Consider the following 18189-nt stretch of genomic DNA (forward strand, 5'->3'; position numbering starts at 1 on the left):
GATGAGAATTATCCAAGACTATTGCCTTCCCATAAATTGATATGGTCTAAGTATAATGATTTAAGGGTCGTTTGACTTAGCTTAAAAAAACAGCTTATAAGCAAAAAAAAAAATAAGTTGGGCTACCCCAACTTATTTTTTTGGGCTTATTTTAAGCATAAAATGGCTTATAAGCTGGTCAGCCAAACACTCAAAAAAAAATTGAAAACAACTTATAAAGAGGCTTACTTATGTATTTTTTTTCAAATGATTTATTAGAGATATAATAAAAATACACATATCTCCAAACTTAGAAACTATTTGAGTTAAAAAGCTCACGAGTCACGAGAAAACGATGCAAACCCAAGTCCAAATCCCTCTTGTTGTCATTGCGCGGTTGCTTGCCATTTCTGTTTTCCCCGCTTTGAAGGTTTGGAATTTAGTTTAACTTAAAGACAACTTTGTCTCTTCAACACTTCTGTTCTTTAATTGGTCCAATCTCTTTCTCACATCCCAATTTAAATCATAAACATAATTGTGTTCTTTTCTTTTTCCTTTTGCATAATGGTCATTTTGAATCTGAAATTTTAATGCCGAATAATCAAATTGTGGCTATCCATCTCTCTGTCGGCTCATTTTCATACCCAGAAAATTTAAAATTTTGAGAGAATTTGTGTCATTGCTGCTTTTGACCCCACAAACTCTAAAGTGAAAAGGATCCAACTGAGGCTTGAATATGAAAACTACAATCTTCTCCAATAAATAAAAATATAAAAAGACAATGATAAAAGTCATAAAGATCTTCCTTGCTCATAAATAAATGAGGCAACATCAGGTGCTACTTGCCTGCATACTCAAGTAATCCAACGGCAACATTACCTTCAGGACATGGCAAAACTATGGATCAGAAATTAATCATCAAGATAATTGAATCCTCCCAATATTCAGATAATATATGAGTTGTCCATCTCTTTCCAATTGTAACTCTCCAACTTTCCGTAGCCCAGGCTTGAAGATTTTCCTATAATACCCTTTTTTTATGACGGTGATGTCCACTTGTTCACACCTCATCGATTCCATCGAATACTTGCTACCTCCCACCATTATAGGTACAGAATAATTTTGTCCATTAAACCTTAACAGTGTTTGCCTCCACTGAAATTTCTTTTAACACTCCAACTATAACACTAGAACTAAAACAGTTCCTCCAGATGTGATAACTTTGCTTTCAGTATTTCCAAAAAAAATTCCTAGTCCCTGCCAATGGTAAAAGGAGCAGACAACCTTTTCCTCAAGTCCATTGCATTGGATTTGTTGATCACACCGAAACTGTGGGCATGCTGTTTAGAAGAAAACCAATATCTATCTATCTATCATCTAAGAATGAAAACATACTGAAGAGAGAAAAAAGATAAGACCTACTAAAGAAAAAAATATGATACTCAACCACAGAAAAGGTTCCATCAATGGAGGTTAATACCATCGCACATTTTACCCGAAACACTCACCGTCCTCACGGGCCCTGGCTCTGTAAATCAACAGATCAACGTCCAAAAATATAACTTGAAAATGTAAACCAAAAGTTTGTTTTAGATAAAAAAGCAAATAGACAAATAAATTCAGTGAAAAGGATAAAGCGTTTGAGCTAGAAAGAGAAACCTCATTAGATACTCTGTAAAAGAATTGCTCGAAATCAGTGTGTACAAGGAAACAAAGCGGCAAAGCGGGAAAGAGTCACAACAAACACTGTGGAACATGTAAATATTGGCAACTACCTAACCACTGCTTACTACCGAGTAACCACGACCACATCAACTTTACTAAGTGTGCAATCAAAAGTGTGTTAGAATGTCTAGAAGGGAAGATAATTCATATATCGCAATATAATCCTTTTTGCACTGGTTGTTCAGTGTGGAAATCAAAAGATAAAATGGAATACTACAGGGATTCAAGCGCGTCATGATCAAGTTTCATAGAGGGAGACGATAACATCAGAAAGACAACTACAGCAACACCTGATAAAAAACTTCATACTTATAGTTGTACAAATTAAGAGACACGGAAGTTGTGTCGAAGTACAAACACATCAAAGAATCTAGGATATAAGTTCAAATCCTTCACCATAAATCTGGAGTGGCTTAGAAATAAGCGGTCTTGCAGCTGAACTATGAAGACTAAATTTTTCCATCTATGCAGTAACTGAACAATTCTTTACTGTCTGGAACAAATAAAGGCATATAGTTACTTATCTACAATAAATGTTACTACTAAACCGACAGTGTGTTATGAACATATCAAAGCTAAACTACCAACAGATGGAAGCGTAGCGATCACAAAAGTAACAAAGCACTTTTTCCCTTCAGTGTAGAGAGTTCATTACACATCTAGGGCAATTCTGATGATCTCCTCCAGCAGAGCTTTATTCTTATAAATCCAGATTGACATGGTGGGTGAACATTTGAAGATCATAGCAGTCTGTTAAGCTGATTTGAGAAATTTTGGGATGTCAAGTTCCCTCTGCTCCTCGAAATAAGATGAAATGCCGTAAAGAGGATACACATAAACGAATGAATAAAGAAAGTGTAAAAGTTAGGAGGCTATCCCAAGCCACTGAAAGATAGGTGGTACAAGGTTCTGAACATCTGTTGTAGGCTGAGCAGCAAGGTTACTTGAACTTTAATCTCAGTGCTTCATTAATGCAGTTTCAGTTTCTGACAAAGGTGCTGCAAGAGTAAGTTCATTAAACTATTAAAAGATAGTAGTCTGGTAAAGGAAACAAGGCAGCGGTAGTAGATCACAACGTCCAGAGAAGTAAGAAGAACAGGAGACATACAAAAGAAGTTGCAAAGTGAAGTGAGCAAAAGAGATGACTCCCCCCTCACCGAACAACCAGTAATAATTTTTAGAAAATTTAGCAATGGATGAAATTGGTCCAAATGGAGCGAAATGGATATATAGGAATCATTCAGCTGACCCCATCTAGTTAGGTTTGATTTTTGAAGTATAGTTGATATTTTGATTGAATGAAGCATTTAACAAAGAACAATTGGGAACTCATTCAGTGGCCAGAACTAGGATATAATTTCAAAAATCATTCATCTAGTGCTATCAATTAGGTCATGGAACCTATACTTTGAATTAAAAAAATATAGCATTGGCACATTTATGGAAGGTAAGTTGTGAATGAGCTCCACAGATGATACCCTTAAGTCGTAATCCCCCAGTCAGGAGAAAAAATGATAAACCCATTGGAGTTAATTTAAAAATTCAAGTTGTATCTTTATCAAAAGAAATTCAAATCATGTCAGTAGCATGGTCCTGAGTATAAGAAAACCAGCATTGAAAGATATAGCTCAGGGAATATAGACATGGTACTGGTAATAGAACTGCCAAAACAAAAAACAATTGCTTAAACCAACATACCAAGTAAGTCCTCGTAAGCGTCTGCCAACTGTGACATATCCATAAGCAAAGGAGGAGAAAATACTTGATCTTCAGCTTCCTCCATATCATAAAATGACCTGCAAGCATCAGAAACTGAAGAGTTCGAACCCATGGTCGAAAGAAAACCATCTATGCCATCATAGCCATCAAGAGACCGCAGATCATTAAATAAGTCAGGAAGTCCATCTGAGTTGATGCGCACATGACTTTGCGGAGCATGATTCCCAAGAAAAGATGAATCGGGTTCAGGCGCAATCAGCTTTTTACTTCTCAATAAGTTTGATTTATTACCAAGATGAGAAAACCCAACCCCTGGTACAGATATAAAATAGTGCTCAGAGCTATCATCAGAACGACTATCTTGAGATGATTCCAGATAGTAAGATTGGGAGGAAAGTGCAGCTTCTCTCACAGATCTCTTCAAATTTTGGACAAAGATAGTGTCATCATCTGCTGAAATACAGACAACATATCTTAGAGATTCCAAAGTGAAGAAAATCAACGCAAGCATTTAGAAGGAAGAACAAAACCTTGTGGAGGATTATCCATTGAATTATTTGAAATTGACAGATCTGGAGATTTTTTCTCATGCATATTTTCTATTTGGCTGGCTTGAGCTGAGACCTGTCTCTTCTGCATGTTCCCACCTTTTCCGGAAGAATTTGGTGTTAAACTAAACAAAGGTGGGAGTTTTAAAGCAGGGGAACTGGCTGATGCCTTTTCAAAATGCATGGACGACATTTTTGAGGTCATCTCAGCTACCTCATCAGGGCTGTTCTCCTGTAGAATCCCTATTGTTTAAATTCTGTTGTGTGTTTCAGAAGGTAAATAAGCATGAAAGGCTTCACAAAACATTACCGAAGTCCTTCTGCTATTCTGTGCTTGGACCAGTGAATGTGATCTAGCATGATTTTCGGCCATGGGGAGAAGACTGGATGAAACACTATTAACTTCACCTGTAAGCTGTGTGATTGAATTCTGTATAGCTGGAGCAACTTCCTTCAGTTGATTTATGAGCACCTGGGGAACAGTTTCAACACTACATTATCATCATAATTATACTAATGTAGTTTGTACGTAATGCTGAGAATTCCAGGAATACCACTTCCACTCTTCAGATAATCAAATTTTCCAAATGCTAAGTTACTCAGAATTTTCAATGGCCTCGACACCAGTTTCAACGGATAGGACATGAATGAAGGCACTTTCATATGGATCCTCCAAATGCATAAAACATGTTGGAAATTACCAGAACCCAATGACCAATGCATACCAACATCCCATACACCACTTGAGACCATGTAAATAGTTCAAACATGCAACCAAATTCGACAGACTGCACAAACCTGTATACTTGCTAGGTGCTGCCGATGTTCAGCAAGTGTTGCACCCAAGGATTCTGCATGACCACTCATACCATCATCTTGTGAACTTCTCAGAAGCTCTGGACCATCGCCATCATTTACTTTTGCCTGAAAGAAATTATTGTATTAGGAAGAAAAGAAAAAGTGAGGAAAAGAACCAGTTTCACAATACTTCTAACCTAACTATGATAAAAGATAGACAGGTTCCAGTAGTATAACTTCTTCACATATGCTAAAGCTTTTTAAGTACAGGGACCGCAGCATTTTTTTTCCTTAAGACATCACTGGATAAATATGCTTCAGCTTAGTTCAGAAATAATACTTTATCACATGCAAAAAGGGTTTATGCACATTTCCTTCATCAAAAAAGAGGGCTTATGCACATTCCTTGACCGTAGCAAAAGTGCTGACACTGTAGTTAGATGGTAAGAAGTTATTCCTTTTTGGACCACTAGAAACTTCACATAATAAGAAACATCACAAACATACAGATATAAGAATGACAAATTCCATCAAAGTAGTTTAAGAGAGGTTTTTTGGGGTCAAAAGTGCTATTCAAATACATAAAATCTTGAAGCAATATAGAAAATAACGTACTAATTGAAGTGACTGCTTGTGAATTCGCTGTAAAGCGTGTGTCCAACGCCTCAACACTTCAGCTATATCGATAGTTGGATGGCCTCTTGCAGTCCTTTCATCAACTCGAGAAAATCTCTCATCATTTGCTTGAGTATGAGAAGAATCAGGATTGTTCACATGCATTTCTCGATTTACATCTGCAGGTGATCTTTCAGATTGGTCCTTATTATCTGGATGTGATGACACTAAATCACGAGGTGGAGCCACAGAGCTTTGATCCATGGCTGCAAGCAAAGCCGAACCAGATATGCGATACCTGAGCAAGAATATTAAAAAATATTATGAAGGTATGTCCAGCTTAGGAAACCCAAGATCATACAGAAAGTGATCTTTACCTATGCTCACGATGAGCTATAAGATCCTCTATTGGGCCAGAAGCAAGAATCTCGTGCTGATCTGTACAACATATGCACATAAGTAAAGTAATATGATAAAACTGATCTGGAACCACTTAACTAGTTATCACATTAATTGAAATATCAAATATCAGAGCGATTTGTGACAAGGGAAGGATATCCTAGTTGAAAGGGTCGTCCACCTCCAACCATGACGTTGTGGGTTCATTCACCAAGGGAGCAAAGTGGGAAACAGCCAGTGTTGACTCCTAGGCAGGGGAATGGCATTATCATATAAAAGAAACAATATGGAGTATATAGACACATACTAACTGAGCATTTATGGAATTTTACAATGAGAGACAACTGAAGATAACCATCAACTATTCATACTCTGGCGAGATAGCAAAGAGTCCCACAAGCGAGTAGCTCTTTGGACCATATGCGAGTTTTGACTTGAGCTTGACACAAGTTCATCCCACATCTCACCTTCCAACTTTACTTTATTTCTAACATCATGCAGTTTTTCAAGTTCTTGCTGCAAATAAGCCTGAGACCAAGGGGATCAAAGATGTAGTTGTGGAAACAGTAAGCAAAATGAATATAAGAATAGAAGTCAACTCCAAGTCCTCAGAAAATTCATAAGATTTATCTTACCTCTTCAGCACAAAGGCCTCGAAACTCAGCGGTCATATCATGAGCCAAATTAGACCACGTAGCCTGTCTATGAACTGCTATTTCTGCATTTTTCAGAAACCTTCTTCTTTCAAGAGCAATCCTAGCCTACACAGACAAAAAAAGGCCACAATTAGATCTGAAAACTTGCAATACCAATTTAAATCATGGAACTTCTCTACATAACATGTTAGCTCAAAGACTAACTAAGTAAATCAGTATAGTTCCACTCACTACCTTATAATAGAGTATTGAAAAAGGAGAAACTATTACTTCAAGGTATATTATTAGGTTTAGTAACAGGAAATAGCTTCACAGGAAAGAAAATTAAGCTTTCAAAAGTGAATACTTCAAGACGCATTATGCATTGCATCTTGAAACTGCAGAAATTGAATCCTTGTCTTCAGATAATAACTACCCGACAAAGCAATTAAATCGTTATATTTCAAGGTACCAGCAACCCGTCATGTGAACAAACAATGAAATGATTTTCAAAGTCCCCTGTCAAACGAATGAACATAAAACCAGAAGAATATGACCTTGGTTACAGGAAGTAAGGTGGCTGCATGTGAGAAAGCTACATCTGTCAATGAAGCAGGTAATGGGTTAGAAGCAACATCAGCGGCAAATGTTCGCCTATGAACTTCCCTCAAAGCATGCAGTGAGAGTTGCCACAGAAGTTCGACAAATCTGCAGTACATGTGAAGCAATTATGAACACTAAGTACATTGAATGCTACCATGCATACTTTTACATGTCATATGCACTTATGGAACAAAACCGCAAAAATGGAAGCCCAAACAAACAGGTAGGTAATACAGAATAACAAGCAGACAGAACTAGAATCGCATGGGCAACTAATTCTCATGCCAAAAGATTGTGAAATTAGATGGTGCCAAGCAAGAGATAATTTGATTTCACTCACTTTCAACCAGAAACACCACAATTAGAGATGCAATGAACAAGAAAACAGTAACAGCAGCAGTCCAACTCCACTGACTTGTCTCCTTACTTAGAGTTGCTTGGTGGTAGGGATTATCATGATACATTCAGCTTAATATTTGAATAAGATAGCTGTTTAACTGGGTGCTAAGTGACTAAAGTACAAACGTGGTACCCAAACAGTGCCGCTTAAATATAAAATGACTTTGAATGCAGAAAAATATTGAAGTTACAATAATGATTTTTGTTGTACGTCTTGAGGGTGAGTTAATTACTCCAAAATCAATTAGGTAGTGAAATCATTAGTCTCCAGAAAAAAGAAATCTTCACTTCACTGATGACAACTACCTTGCTATAACAGGTCTATGAGAAAGATGCTTCACAATGTAATCAAGTGGTCCAAATGATAGCTCAAATTAAACAGAACTAAAATGTTAACCCATTGAAACCTGAAAAAAAAAATATTGCTAGTGATCTTCAAGAACCAACCTTGGTCCACAGCATGTCGCAAGAGATGACACCCTCGAATTGCTTCTAGGAAGTGCCCCTTGTGATTCCAACTCGCTTATAATTCCTTGCACAACCTGAATTTCCACAAATTAAAAGAAAATGAAATGATTAAATAAAATAAAAGTTCAAATTCAATTCACGAAGCGCATCTCTACTTAAGCTCTTGTTTGGTCATACATTTTGGACATAGATTTTCAAAAAAAATTGAAAACATTGTGTGTTCATGAAATTTGACAGTTTTCGAAAATTTATCTTCAAAAAAATTTCAAGTTCCAAAAATTTGCCCAGACCAGTTTTTGGGTGAAATTTCACTTCCACTCACAAAACTTCAAATTTTTTCCAAGTAAAATGCATGTCCAAACGCATCTTCAAATTCCAAAAACTATTTTTCAACACAACTTTGAAAACTCATTATTTGCAAGTTTCAACTAAATCTATAGCCAAACACTAGCTTAGAATTAATGGTTTTAAAGCTAAAGCATAAGTCAATAAACTTAAGTCAACTTGATCAACTATGTCTCAATCCCACACTAATCATCTATTCAGCTCAATTCTACACATCTCCCTCCAAAACTGTACAAAAAGATATACTCCGTGCGTTTCAATTTGTTTGTCTTACTTTCCTTTTTAGTCCATTTAAAAAAAAAAATGCCTCTTTCCTTTTGTCACAACTCTTTAATTCCAACTTTCCACATGTCATGTTTAAAACCACAAGATTAAAGCGCACTTTGGTACATTTTACATATCTTTAGTTTAAGACCACAAGATTCAAAAGTGTTCTTTATTTTCTTAAACTCGGCGCCAAGTCAAAACCAGACAAACAAATTGAAACAGAGGGAGCACTTTCAAGGATAAGCTAAAGCATAAGTCAATCAACTTAAGTACAACTATGTCTCAATCCCACACTAGTCATCAATTCAGCTCTATTCTACACATCTCAGTCCAAAACTGTTAAAGAAAAAAAAAAAAAAGACTTACTTTGCGAAAATCACGAGATTGTGCTGAATCAAATATTGGCCAGACCTTATCGAAATCCTGAAAAGATCATTACAGTGAAAAAAAAAACAACAAAAATGATTATGAAACATAAATCCTTAAACCTGGTTAAGCTAAAAAGTTCATTACCTTAGCGGATTGAGCAGGGCCTCTAAGTGAAGAAAGTAAGAAATAAAGTAGCTGTTCTCCTAATTTAGGGTTTGAATGTCGAAAAAATCCAACACGTGGCGTGCCATTATTGGCTACAATTCCAATTATCGATGGATCCAATCCTAATAACAAACAGTTAGTGTACATTGCACTCTCTAACTCTATTTCCCTTTCCTTTTCTCTATCCATCGTCATTCCGGTTGGTTTTTTGTTTAGAACATGATGATTTTGTAAATATTGAGTCCTATTGGATAAATTAAGAATGGGTTGGTTGTTGCATCAATTTGGACTTGGGAGAGTTTTGGGGTGCATTTCTGAACTTGTTTAGTAGTGGGGTCGGGGTAGGGATGAAAGAAAAATTTTAAAATGCGCGTGGGAAGGGGTGTCTTTAACGTGAACCGCTTAACTATGTGAGTTCAAGCCTTGTCTGTCTCCATTGATGTTTTAAGAGAGGAACAACAACAACACCAACAACAGACATAATGTACGCAGACCTTACTCCTACCTTGGATAGGCTGTTTTAAGAGAGGAAGTTGATCTTTTATACTTGCTCATAACTTCAAATTGTTTAAGCACCTGTTTTGAAAAAGAAAAAAAATAATAACATACATATATATATTGAGATCCCTATTTTTTTACTTTTCTACCTGAATTATAAGTTGTGAGAGATTTCTACCTAAACTAATCACCAATTGAGATTTCTACTTAAATATATATATATATATATATATATATATATATATATATATCAGGTGTGAGAGATTCACACATAAATTATCACCAATTAGTTAGTAAAATACGCTCTCAACTATCAGCTGTTCACTTTTTCTATCTGATATTTAAGGTAGGAAAAGTGAATAACTGATAGTTGAGGACGAGCTTTGCTAACTTGTTGGTGATAGTTTAGGTAGAAAACTCTTATAAACCTCCTTATTTCGCATGATTTTATTTAGATATATTTAATATTGTCTAAATAAACCTATTATGTAAATCACTTTAACTATCGTGTTGTCTGATAAAATTCCACTTCAAGACCAAACAATAAATCATTAATATTAGACAACAAATAAAAATAAAAAAACCCGTTAAAAACTAAGGTACTATGTGTTTTTGCATTGATCATTTACATGCATTTTCATGAAAGAGCCTTCTTAAGGATTTGTGTTTAAATTTGATCACGTTTAAAAAAAAAAAAAAGGCTATGCAGAAATAGAGTGTCATGATTTATTTTCCTTCTTTTCCAATATCCCTTATTCTTTCTTCTCATCATTCCTCTTTCTCATACATCTTCCGTTTTCTCCTTCAATGTGTTCTAGAAAATTAAAAACTCATTACTACTTATTTATGATTGAAAGTGAGTAGGTAATAATCCATTAATATTATTTGTCTATCATTAATGTTTTAGATAATTTGGTTGGAGAAAGTTGATTGTATTGTATTTTATCGAGCTTGAAATAAAATTGTTGAAGAAGATCGCAAAGCGAGTCTGTTAGTTTTTTAAGTTTTAGGTTGATCTAACCGTTGTAAATTGTTGATATTGGTGTTTAAAAGTTAAATACCAAATTTGGTTGACTTGGACCAATTTTGAAGCAAAACGTGTTGGTACAATTTTCACACATAATTATTTAAGATTTTGTGGTCAAATTCTGATGATTCGACAAGATTTATTATCAAAATTCTGGTTGTTCGTCATGATTTGGCCATAAATTCAGGTGATCTGCTTGAATTCGTGACAGGTAAATTTCACTCGTCAATTTGAACTTTGTCAAGCTTTATGGACAAATTCAGGTTATCCGTTAAGATTTGGAGAAGTATAGGCGATTGACAAGACAAATTCTGCCTATCAATTTGAAATCCTGGCAACTTATCAGGATTTCGTCGCTATCTAATGCTGACCGTAAATTAAAATTTACAATTTTCTTAACGAGGTTAAAATATAAACTGTGACAATAAATTATTCTATTTATGCAAATCTCCCAAAGGCAATTTTGAGGATTGCCCTTCGCTGGGGGTGGTCTTTAATTTTTGTCCCTCAAAATGGCGGTCTTTAACTTTTGTCCTTTAGGCAGAAATTCCGTCTTAAGGCAGAATTTGGGCCTTAAGGACATAATTTTCATAGTCATAATTTTGCCTTGTGATTTTTTTTTTATTGAGTTTGGGTTCGAACCCTTAATCTCATGGTATTAGGCGAAAGCCAAAACTTAAAGGCCACCAATTTGAAAGCTAAAAATTAAAGACCACCCCAAATAAAGGATAGTCCGCGCAAAAAAAAAAAAAGATCTCCCGATCACTGATGTATAAAAGTCCAAGGACAATTCGCAGAATTGCCCTTCTTTTGGGGTGGTCTTTAAATTTTGCCCCTCATATTTGAAATCTTTAAATTTTGCCCTTTGCCTAAAACCCATGGGTTCCAGGTTCGAACCCTCACTCAGTCAAAAATTTAAAAAAAATCGCAAAGCAGAGTTTAAATTTCGCTATGCCCTCACCGGCATAAACTTGTGAAGGAATTACCAAAGTTATGCCGGACCCGGCATACTTATGCCTTATGGGCAAACTTTTAGTTAAGCCTTAACTAAAACTCTTTTCCTAGTTATGCCTTATGGGGCAGACTTTTAGTTAAGACATAACTTTTCCTTAAGACATAGCCTTTTGTCTTATAAGGCAAATTTTTAGTTATGCCTTAAAGAAAAGTTCCGTCTTATGGGGCATACTTTAGTTATGCCTTATGGGGCATATTTTTAGTTGTGCCTTAACTAAAAGTTTACCCTATAAGGCATAACTAGGAAAAGACTTTTAGTTAAGGCTTAACTAAAAGTTTGCCCATAAGTATACCGGACCCGACATAAACTTGTTAAGGATTTATCAAAGTTATGCCGGACCCGGCATACACTTGTTAAGGATTTACCAAAGTTATGCCGGACCCGGTATACTTATGCCAAGTCTGCCCATAAGGCATGAGTATGCCGGGTCCGGCATAACTTTGGTAATTCCTTAACAAGTGTATGCTGGGTCCGGTATACACGCGACCCAAACCTTGCCATGCAATTTTTTTTTTTAATTTATGCTTGAGCGGGGGTTCGAACCCAGAACTTCATCATTTCTGCGTGAATGCTCAGGGTTGCAACGCGAAGGGCAAAAATTAAAGACCAACAATATAAGGGGCATAATTTAAAGACTACAAATATGAGGGGCAAAATTTAAAGACCACCCAAAAAAGGGCAATCCGCGCAAAAAAATGAAAGTCCAAACTCTAGAAGAAGCCCAATTTTAATAAAATTGGCCCAAAGTTGGAGCATGGTATTGTCCCGCCCACCGTGTCTGGCGCCACATGTTTCCCACCAAAGAAAAAGACATTGAATTGTAAAGCGTCTCTCTCTTACGCACAACAAACGACAACAATCTACCGTCAAAAGTATCACTCGGTGTAACAAATAGTTCAAAAGCCTTCGTTTTTTCAAGTCCTTTTGGGATTTCGTGTTTTGCTGGAACTAGTTTCTGAATTTCTCTTAACAAGACAACTTTGGGTGTTTTTGTTTAGTCTGCATTTGAGATCTTAGGGTTTTATTGAAGAATAAGTTTGGTGTTCTCTTTGTGGATATAGATAGCCTAGGTGGGTTGATCCTTTTTAGGTAATTGGCGAATCTTTCGAGTAGACCCCATGGCGTTGAATCAAAAGGAACGATCTTTAGCTGGGATAGAGTTCGATAGAGAGTGTTTAGGGGAGAGATGCTTAAATGATAATGTGGATGGATTTGCTGATGAAAAACAGGAGCTTTATGATCATAAAGGTGGAAATGCTGATAAGGGTTTTGATGATATTAGTCATTTGTTGCCTCCGGATCCCTTTAATATGGAAATTAGTACCAAAGGCAAAGGTGTCGCGGGTATCACAGGTTTTTTAGAGAAGGATTCTGGGTTTAAGGCAGACGAGGCTGAGGTTTCAGGGGTGGGCGGTCGATTGTTTGGGAAACTTGATTTTGTCAAGACTGACACAATGATTTTGATTTAGGAATCTTCTTGCAGTTGAAAGCGTATGCAAATCTTTACGTGATGCTGTTCGAGGAGATCCACTTTTTTGGAGAAGTATTCGCATAGGACATATATTTCATACTAAGATCACAGATGATATTCTTATAAAGTTGACAAATAGGGCTCAAGGCCATCTTCTTTCTCTCAGTCTCTATCACTCAAAGATCACTGATGTTGGTTTAATGCATGTACTTGAGAGGAATCCCAGCCTGGAAAAGGTCAGTTGTAATCTTGTATTGCTTGCGTAGATAAATTTTGTCATCATGTCTTGATGGTTTTGCTCAATCTTGTGTATTATCAGATGCAATATGTAGTATTAACAGTAAAGTTGGCATGATTTGCAAGTCTCATAATAGAAGTAAGAGTAACATGTGCATATCTTTGTATTTTTATCATAGTTGTGTTTTTGCTATGTTCGACACTCACCTTATTGGTCAGACATAATTGGACATGTGTTCCCCATCCAAGTAAGAACTTGGGGAAATGGAGACAACGAGAAATTGAGAGGAGCCGGATCCGTGATCAAAATAGAAGTGCAGAAATAAATGCACGTCAAACACTGTGGTAACGGAATTTAAAAGAGCACTTAAGTGGAAATCAAAATATCTAATAAACAAACAATTATAGGGAAAGGGAAAAAGGTTGATTGAAACCGTAAAAGAAATGGATGTTAAAATATCTAAAAACAAACAATTATAAGGGAAGGAAGAAGCTGAATAATTGTATTTAGAGATTTTTGGGCATTTAAAAGTAAGATAAATGAAAACAATTAGAAAAAACAAACTATAAAATAATTTAATAAAGAGCTATTTTGGTCTAAGCCTCTAAGGTATTAAAGTGTCACATCACATTTCCTAGAGCAGAATTTTTTGTGTTATATACACTCCAACCATGTATCGTGGGGTGGCTAACATAACCGACTGCACTTCCTTCACCACCTGCGAGATGGTCTATTAAATGAGTGCATGGCATTGCCGCACAAAAGCTTAACTTTATGTATCTTCTTCATGGTTCATTTCTGTGACTGCAAGGAGAAACTGTGCTAAGAATAAATAAACGGACAGTAGAAGGTGGGATAGGGAAGAGGATAAGATGAAGAACATGGCGGGCAAGAGGTCGTCTCAAAACTAAGGGGAACAAACAAAAGTGATCGGTCAAATAAGGCCTTGATCTTTTATCTAAAGACCAACTGTGTAAAACAAACTCAAAAGGAAAGTTAGTTATTAATGTGAAGGAACACAACCTTTAATGGAAAAGGCACTTCGAATAATTCCTCATTTTTTCAAGAAATTGAGGAAGAAAAAGGTTAAGAAAGGATAAAAAGCATGAATGCACTTCTTGGCCGAAGAGACATGCCACATCACCTCCTCAAAGCTTAGCTTTATATAGATATGTAGATATGTTCTTTCGAAAGACCTAATTTGTTTTTGATCCATGCAGACTTACAGTGACAAAACACAATCGAAGCAAAAAATATTATCAACCATAATTACTTCTTGGGATTAAAACTTAGTTATGTTGATAGTTGGTACATTTATATTAGGTCCACTGTACGTGAGGAGTCTTGTTAATAGCTTATATTAGAGAATCAAGATTATTGAGTAACAACAACACGGCAACTTACCTAGTGAAATGTCACAAAGTGGAGTCTGGGGAAGTAGAGTGTACGCAGACCTTACCCCTACTTTGGGAGGTAGAGAGGCTGTTTCCGAAAGACCCGCGGCTCGCATTCCTCATTGACGCCGGCGTCGCAACCGGCCCAAAAGGGCGCAGCCGGGTCCAAGACGAGCACGACTGTCATAATCAAGATTATTGAGTATTGGAATAAAAGGGGTCCAAATTAAGCGAAGTGGATATTGAGGATTCTTGCAACAACCCAAACTTGCTAGAATTGAGGTAATGGTAGTGTTTTTGTAAAAAATGTTTGCAGTTTTTTACTACAGAGGACATTTGGTGAACTTTGCAACTCTGGTTTCATTTCAAGCGTAGTAATGGCTTATTATTAACTAGAAGTGTTACTGGGACTCCTCATTGTTGCGTTCACCTATTTCATTCTGTCAAAACCCATGTTGATCTTTCCTTGGAAGAGATGCTTTTTATGGTATCAATTATATCTGATAAATGCTTTTTATGGTTTCAATTATATCTGATACTTCCTCTTCAATTGCAATGTTTAGTAATGTGCCGATAATTGGATTTAAGGGGAAAATGCAAATATACACCTACTGATCCTCTTTACTATGGTAATAGTAGTTACGTAAAGAATCCAACAAATATTTACACGATAGAGTTTAGGGTTTAGGGTTTAAGATTTAGGATTTAGGATTTAGGGTTTAGGATTAGTATCAAGCTTAGTAAAAATAGAATATCGGGGTTTTAATGGCAGCGTGTTATATGAGATAATATCCCTAAAATTTAGCATTTATTATGGAAATGTAACGTTAGTGAATATTATGGTTTGTTTCTATCCTAATCGACAACTTTTTCTATGAAACTAGATAATATTCAAGCCAAAACTATAATATTTAATTCATAACCTATAGTATTCAATCCAAAACTATAGACATATATTCAATTCAAGATTACAATATTCAATTCAAAACCATAGTAACTAACTATTCAATTCAAAAATGCGTTACTCAATCCAAATTATAGTATTCGATTCAGAAATAGAGCAGTCACTTCAAAATTGCACTATTTAAATCAAAATTTTAGTATTCAATTCAAAAATACAATATTTACACCAACACTACCGTATTCAAATAAAAACTATAGCCACATTTTTTTAGAGGCTCAGGACTCTCTTTTTATTTACCGTCATCAAGCACCAACTCTTCATATCGAACAATGACTTTAGAAACCCTAACTTGTAAACCACATATTTTCATGCAAAAACCTAGTTTCTAACTGAATTTCCATGTTGACGTCTCTTCAACCCGTCTCCGAACTTGTCGGTTACTCCAAGGCCTTGCCGGCATTGACAAACGAAGACAATGTCCTCTAGTTAATGCAAGATTGAAGTAAATAATGCTTATATGGCGATCAACAGAACTTCTTGAAGTCAAAGCAATTACGCGCATCTTATATTACAACAGAACTTGTTGAAGTCAAAGCAATTACGAGCATCTTATATTACTTCTCCATTTGTTTCTTTTTTACTCTTTCTCTTCCCAATCCCTACGAAACCAATTATGCAGAAGCGTTGAAGGCCACCCAAGCAGGAGCAGAAATGGGTAATGTGCGAATTTCAGATTCAAGCAACTTCTAGAAAATATATGAGGGGTAGCAGAATATTGCCCATCTGTAAAGAGGAAGGAATGTAATTTTGAAGAGTACAAATGGGTAATGTTTTTGTTTTTTGATAAGGTAAAGGCGTAATGTATATACTTAAAACGGGGAATTGAATAGTAACTGTTAACGTAAGACAATATGAAATTAATAAACTTAAAAATGGATCTAAGATTTAGTTTTAGATTTCATGTAAAATTGAAACGGTAAGCGGGTAAGTTGTTTTAAGGGGTGTTTTCTTAGAGCATACGGTGTAAAATTCTCAATAATAAATTGGTGTCATTATTTAAGTTGATTCCTTTATGTTGAGAGATGGCATTAACAATTTCATTGACATAACTTTAAGGAAGTAACAGACTGTAACAGAAATGAAAAATCTTATGTCTAACCGGTTCTGGTAATATTTATACTAGAGCGTCTGCCATTCACCTCCTTTAAACCTCTTGGGAAGTTCATCTACTCCATTATTCTTATTACTGTAAAGCCCTTCACATCCTTGTATCTATTTTTCAGTTTGGTTTCATTAATTGCTTCTTTTTGTTTATGCTGCGTATTTAATAGAATTAATAGAATTTGATTCTATTAATTTCTTTCAGGCACTTCATACTTGTCTAGTTTTCTGATATCATGTTTGCCTGTGTTCATGCAGTTGAGTGTCCCAGGATGTCGGAGACTCACCCCAGATGGTATTCTCGCTAACTTAAAAGCCTTGAAGGCTGCTGGAAAAACCAGACTAAAATATTTATGGATTGTTTGGTGTGACAAACCAGTACATCGGAGAGATCAAGCTCTTAATAGGTGCAGATAATAGCAAGCTGCTAACTACTCGTAAGCCACGGTTTTTTGGTTTTGACCAGTTGCGTGTCACTTCTGATGATGACCGTGCTGTGGACATTGAAGTTTGCCCGAAATGCCAGAAGCTTACACTAGTTTATGATTGCCCTTCAGCGAGTTGCCAAAAGAAGCAATCATCCACTCAGTTGTGCAGGGCTTGTACTACATGCATTGCACGTTGTATCGATTGTGGATGTTGCTTAAATAATTTTGATTATGAGGAGCTGTCGTCTTTCGAGTTGATTTGCTTGGATTGCTGGAGACAACGGGGTTGCTAAGAGAAAGAGCGGAAAATGACCTTTTTGTCTAAAGCCACTGTTGTTCACAATCAGAAGAGTTGCCCTTTCTACCTCTATGGCTAGGCCTAGGATGCATAATGTTTGTTGCTTTTTTAGCTGTGGGAAAGCTTTGGGATCACATAGTGCCTCTCAGCATCAGATTTAAAATGGAAGTCCTTTGTCTATCCTGAAGAAATCGGAATCTGATTATTGTCGAACTGGAAGGAAGCATGGCAGACAAGTAGCTGATCTCCGGTATGGAGGCTTTGATTGTCATGATTTGGTTGAGTAACAAAGGAGAATAATGTAATTCAAGATGCTGTGACATCGAACACGTGGCAGGAAGAATTTTGGTGAAGGTTGATTAAATTTGAATATTGCTAAGACAGTTGGAATATGTATGATGATATTTAGAGTTGGATCTAAAATTTGAACTTTATGGGTTCGGATTCGTAGTTCTACCACTTTCATCAAATTTACTGGGTTTCGAATGTATTATTTATACATATTTAGTGATTTTTTTAAACACATATACATAGCCTAAGCCAAAATCTATGGGTGCAGATTAAACGCATAGCATGTTAATTGGATACGCCATTGATATATGGACAGACGAAGTCGACGGTGTTAATCGCCAATAGATGCGGGGATGCAAACCTACTTGTTTGCGGTGGTGTTGAAGAAGAATGTGCCACTGTTGGTTGGCCTTCAGGCGAAGATTAAGGT

At 36.2% G+C, this 18189-nt stretch overlaps 1 protein-coding gene and 1 pseudogene across 2 annotated transcripts; one reads left to right on the forward strand and one right to left on the reverse strand.

Annotated features, from left to right (window-relative positions):
• Positions 1–1995: 1995 nt before the first annotated feature.
• On the reverse strand, positions 1996–9492 carry LOC132621560 (AUGMIN subunit 6-like). 2 transcript variants are annotated; one of them, XM_060335881.1, is made up of 13 exons: positions 9014–9492; positions 8867–8923; positions 7868–7962; positions 6976–7126; positions 6419–6544; positions 6155–6311; positions 5762–5822; positions 5385–5682; positions 4770–4895; positions 4282–4443; positions 3954–4203; positions 3403–3876; positions 1996–2702 (listed from the first exon to the last, which is right to left on the reverse strand). In XM_060335881.1, exons 1-13 carry the CDS (start codon positions 9227–9229, stop codon positions 2662–2664), a joined length of 2214 nt encoding a protein of 737 aa, XP_060191864.1. In that variant the 5' UTR covers positions 9230–9492; the 3' UTR covers positions 1996–2661. The 2 variants fall into 2 exon arrangements, with proteins under 2 accessions (XP_060191864.1, XP_060191865.1); XM_060335882.1 differs by having other exon boundaries at positions 3403–3873; positions 9014–9491.
• A 3549-nt stretch (positions 9493–13041) lies between these two features.
• Positions 13042–17993, forward strand: LOC132623387 (F-box protein SKIP14-like; annotated as a pseudogene).
• The last annotated feature ends 196 nt before the right edge of the window (positions 17994–18189 follow it).

This window comes from Lycium barbarum, chromosome 12 (assembly GCF_019175385.1).
Source record: "Lycium barbarum isolate Lr01 chromosome 12, ASM1917538v2, whole genome shotgun sequence".
NCBI classification, from domain to species: Eukaryota; Viridiplantae; Streptophyta; class Magnoliopsida; order Solanales; family Solanaceae; genus Lycium; species Lycium barbarum.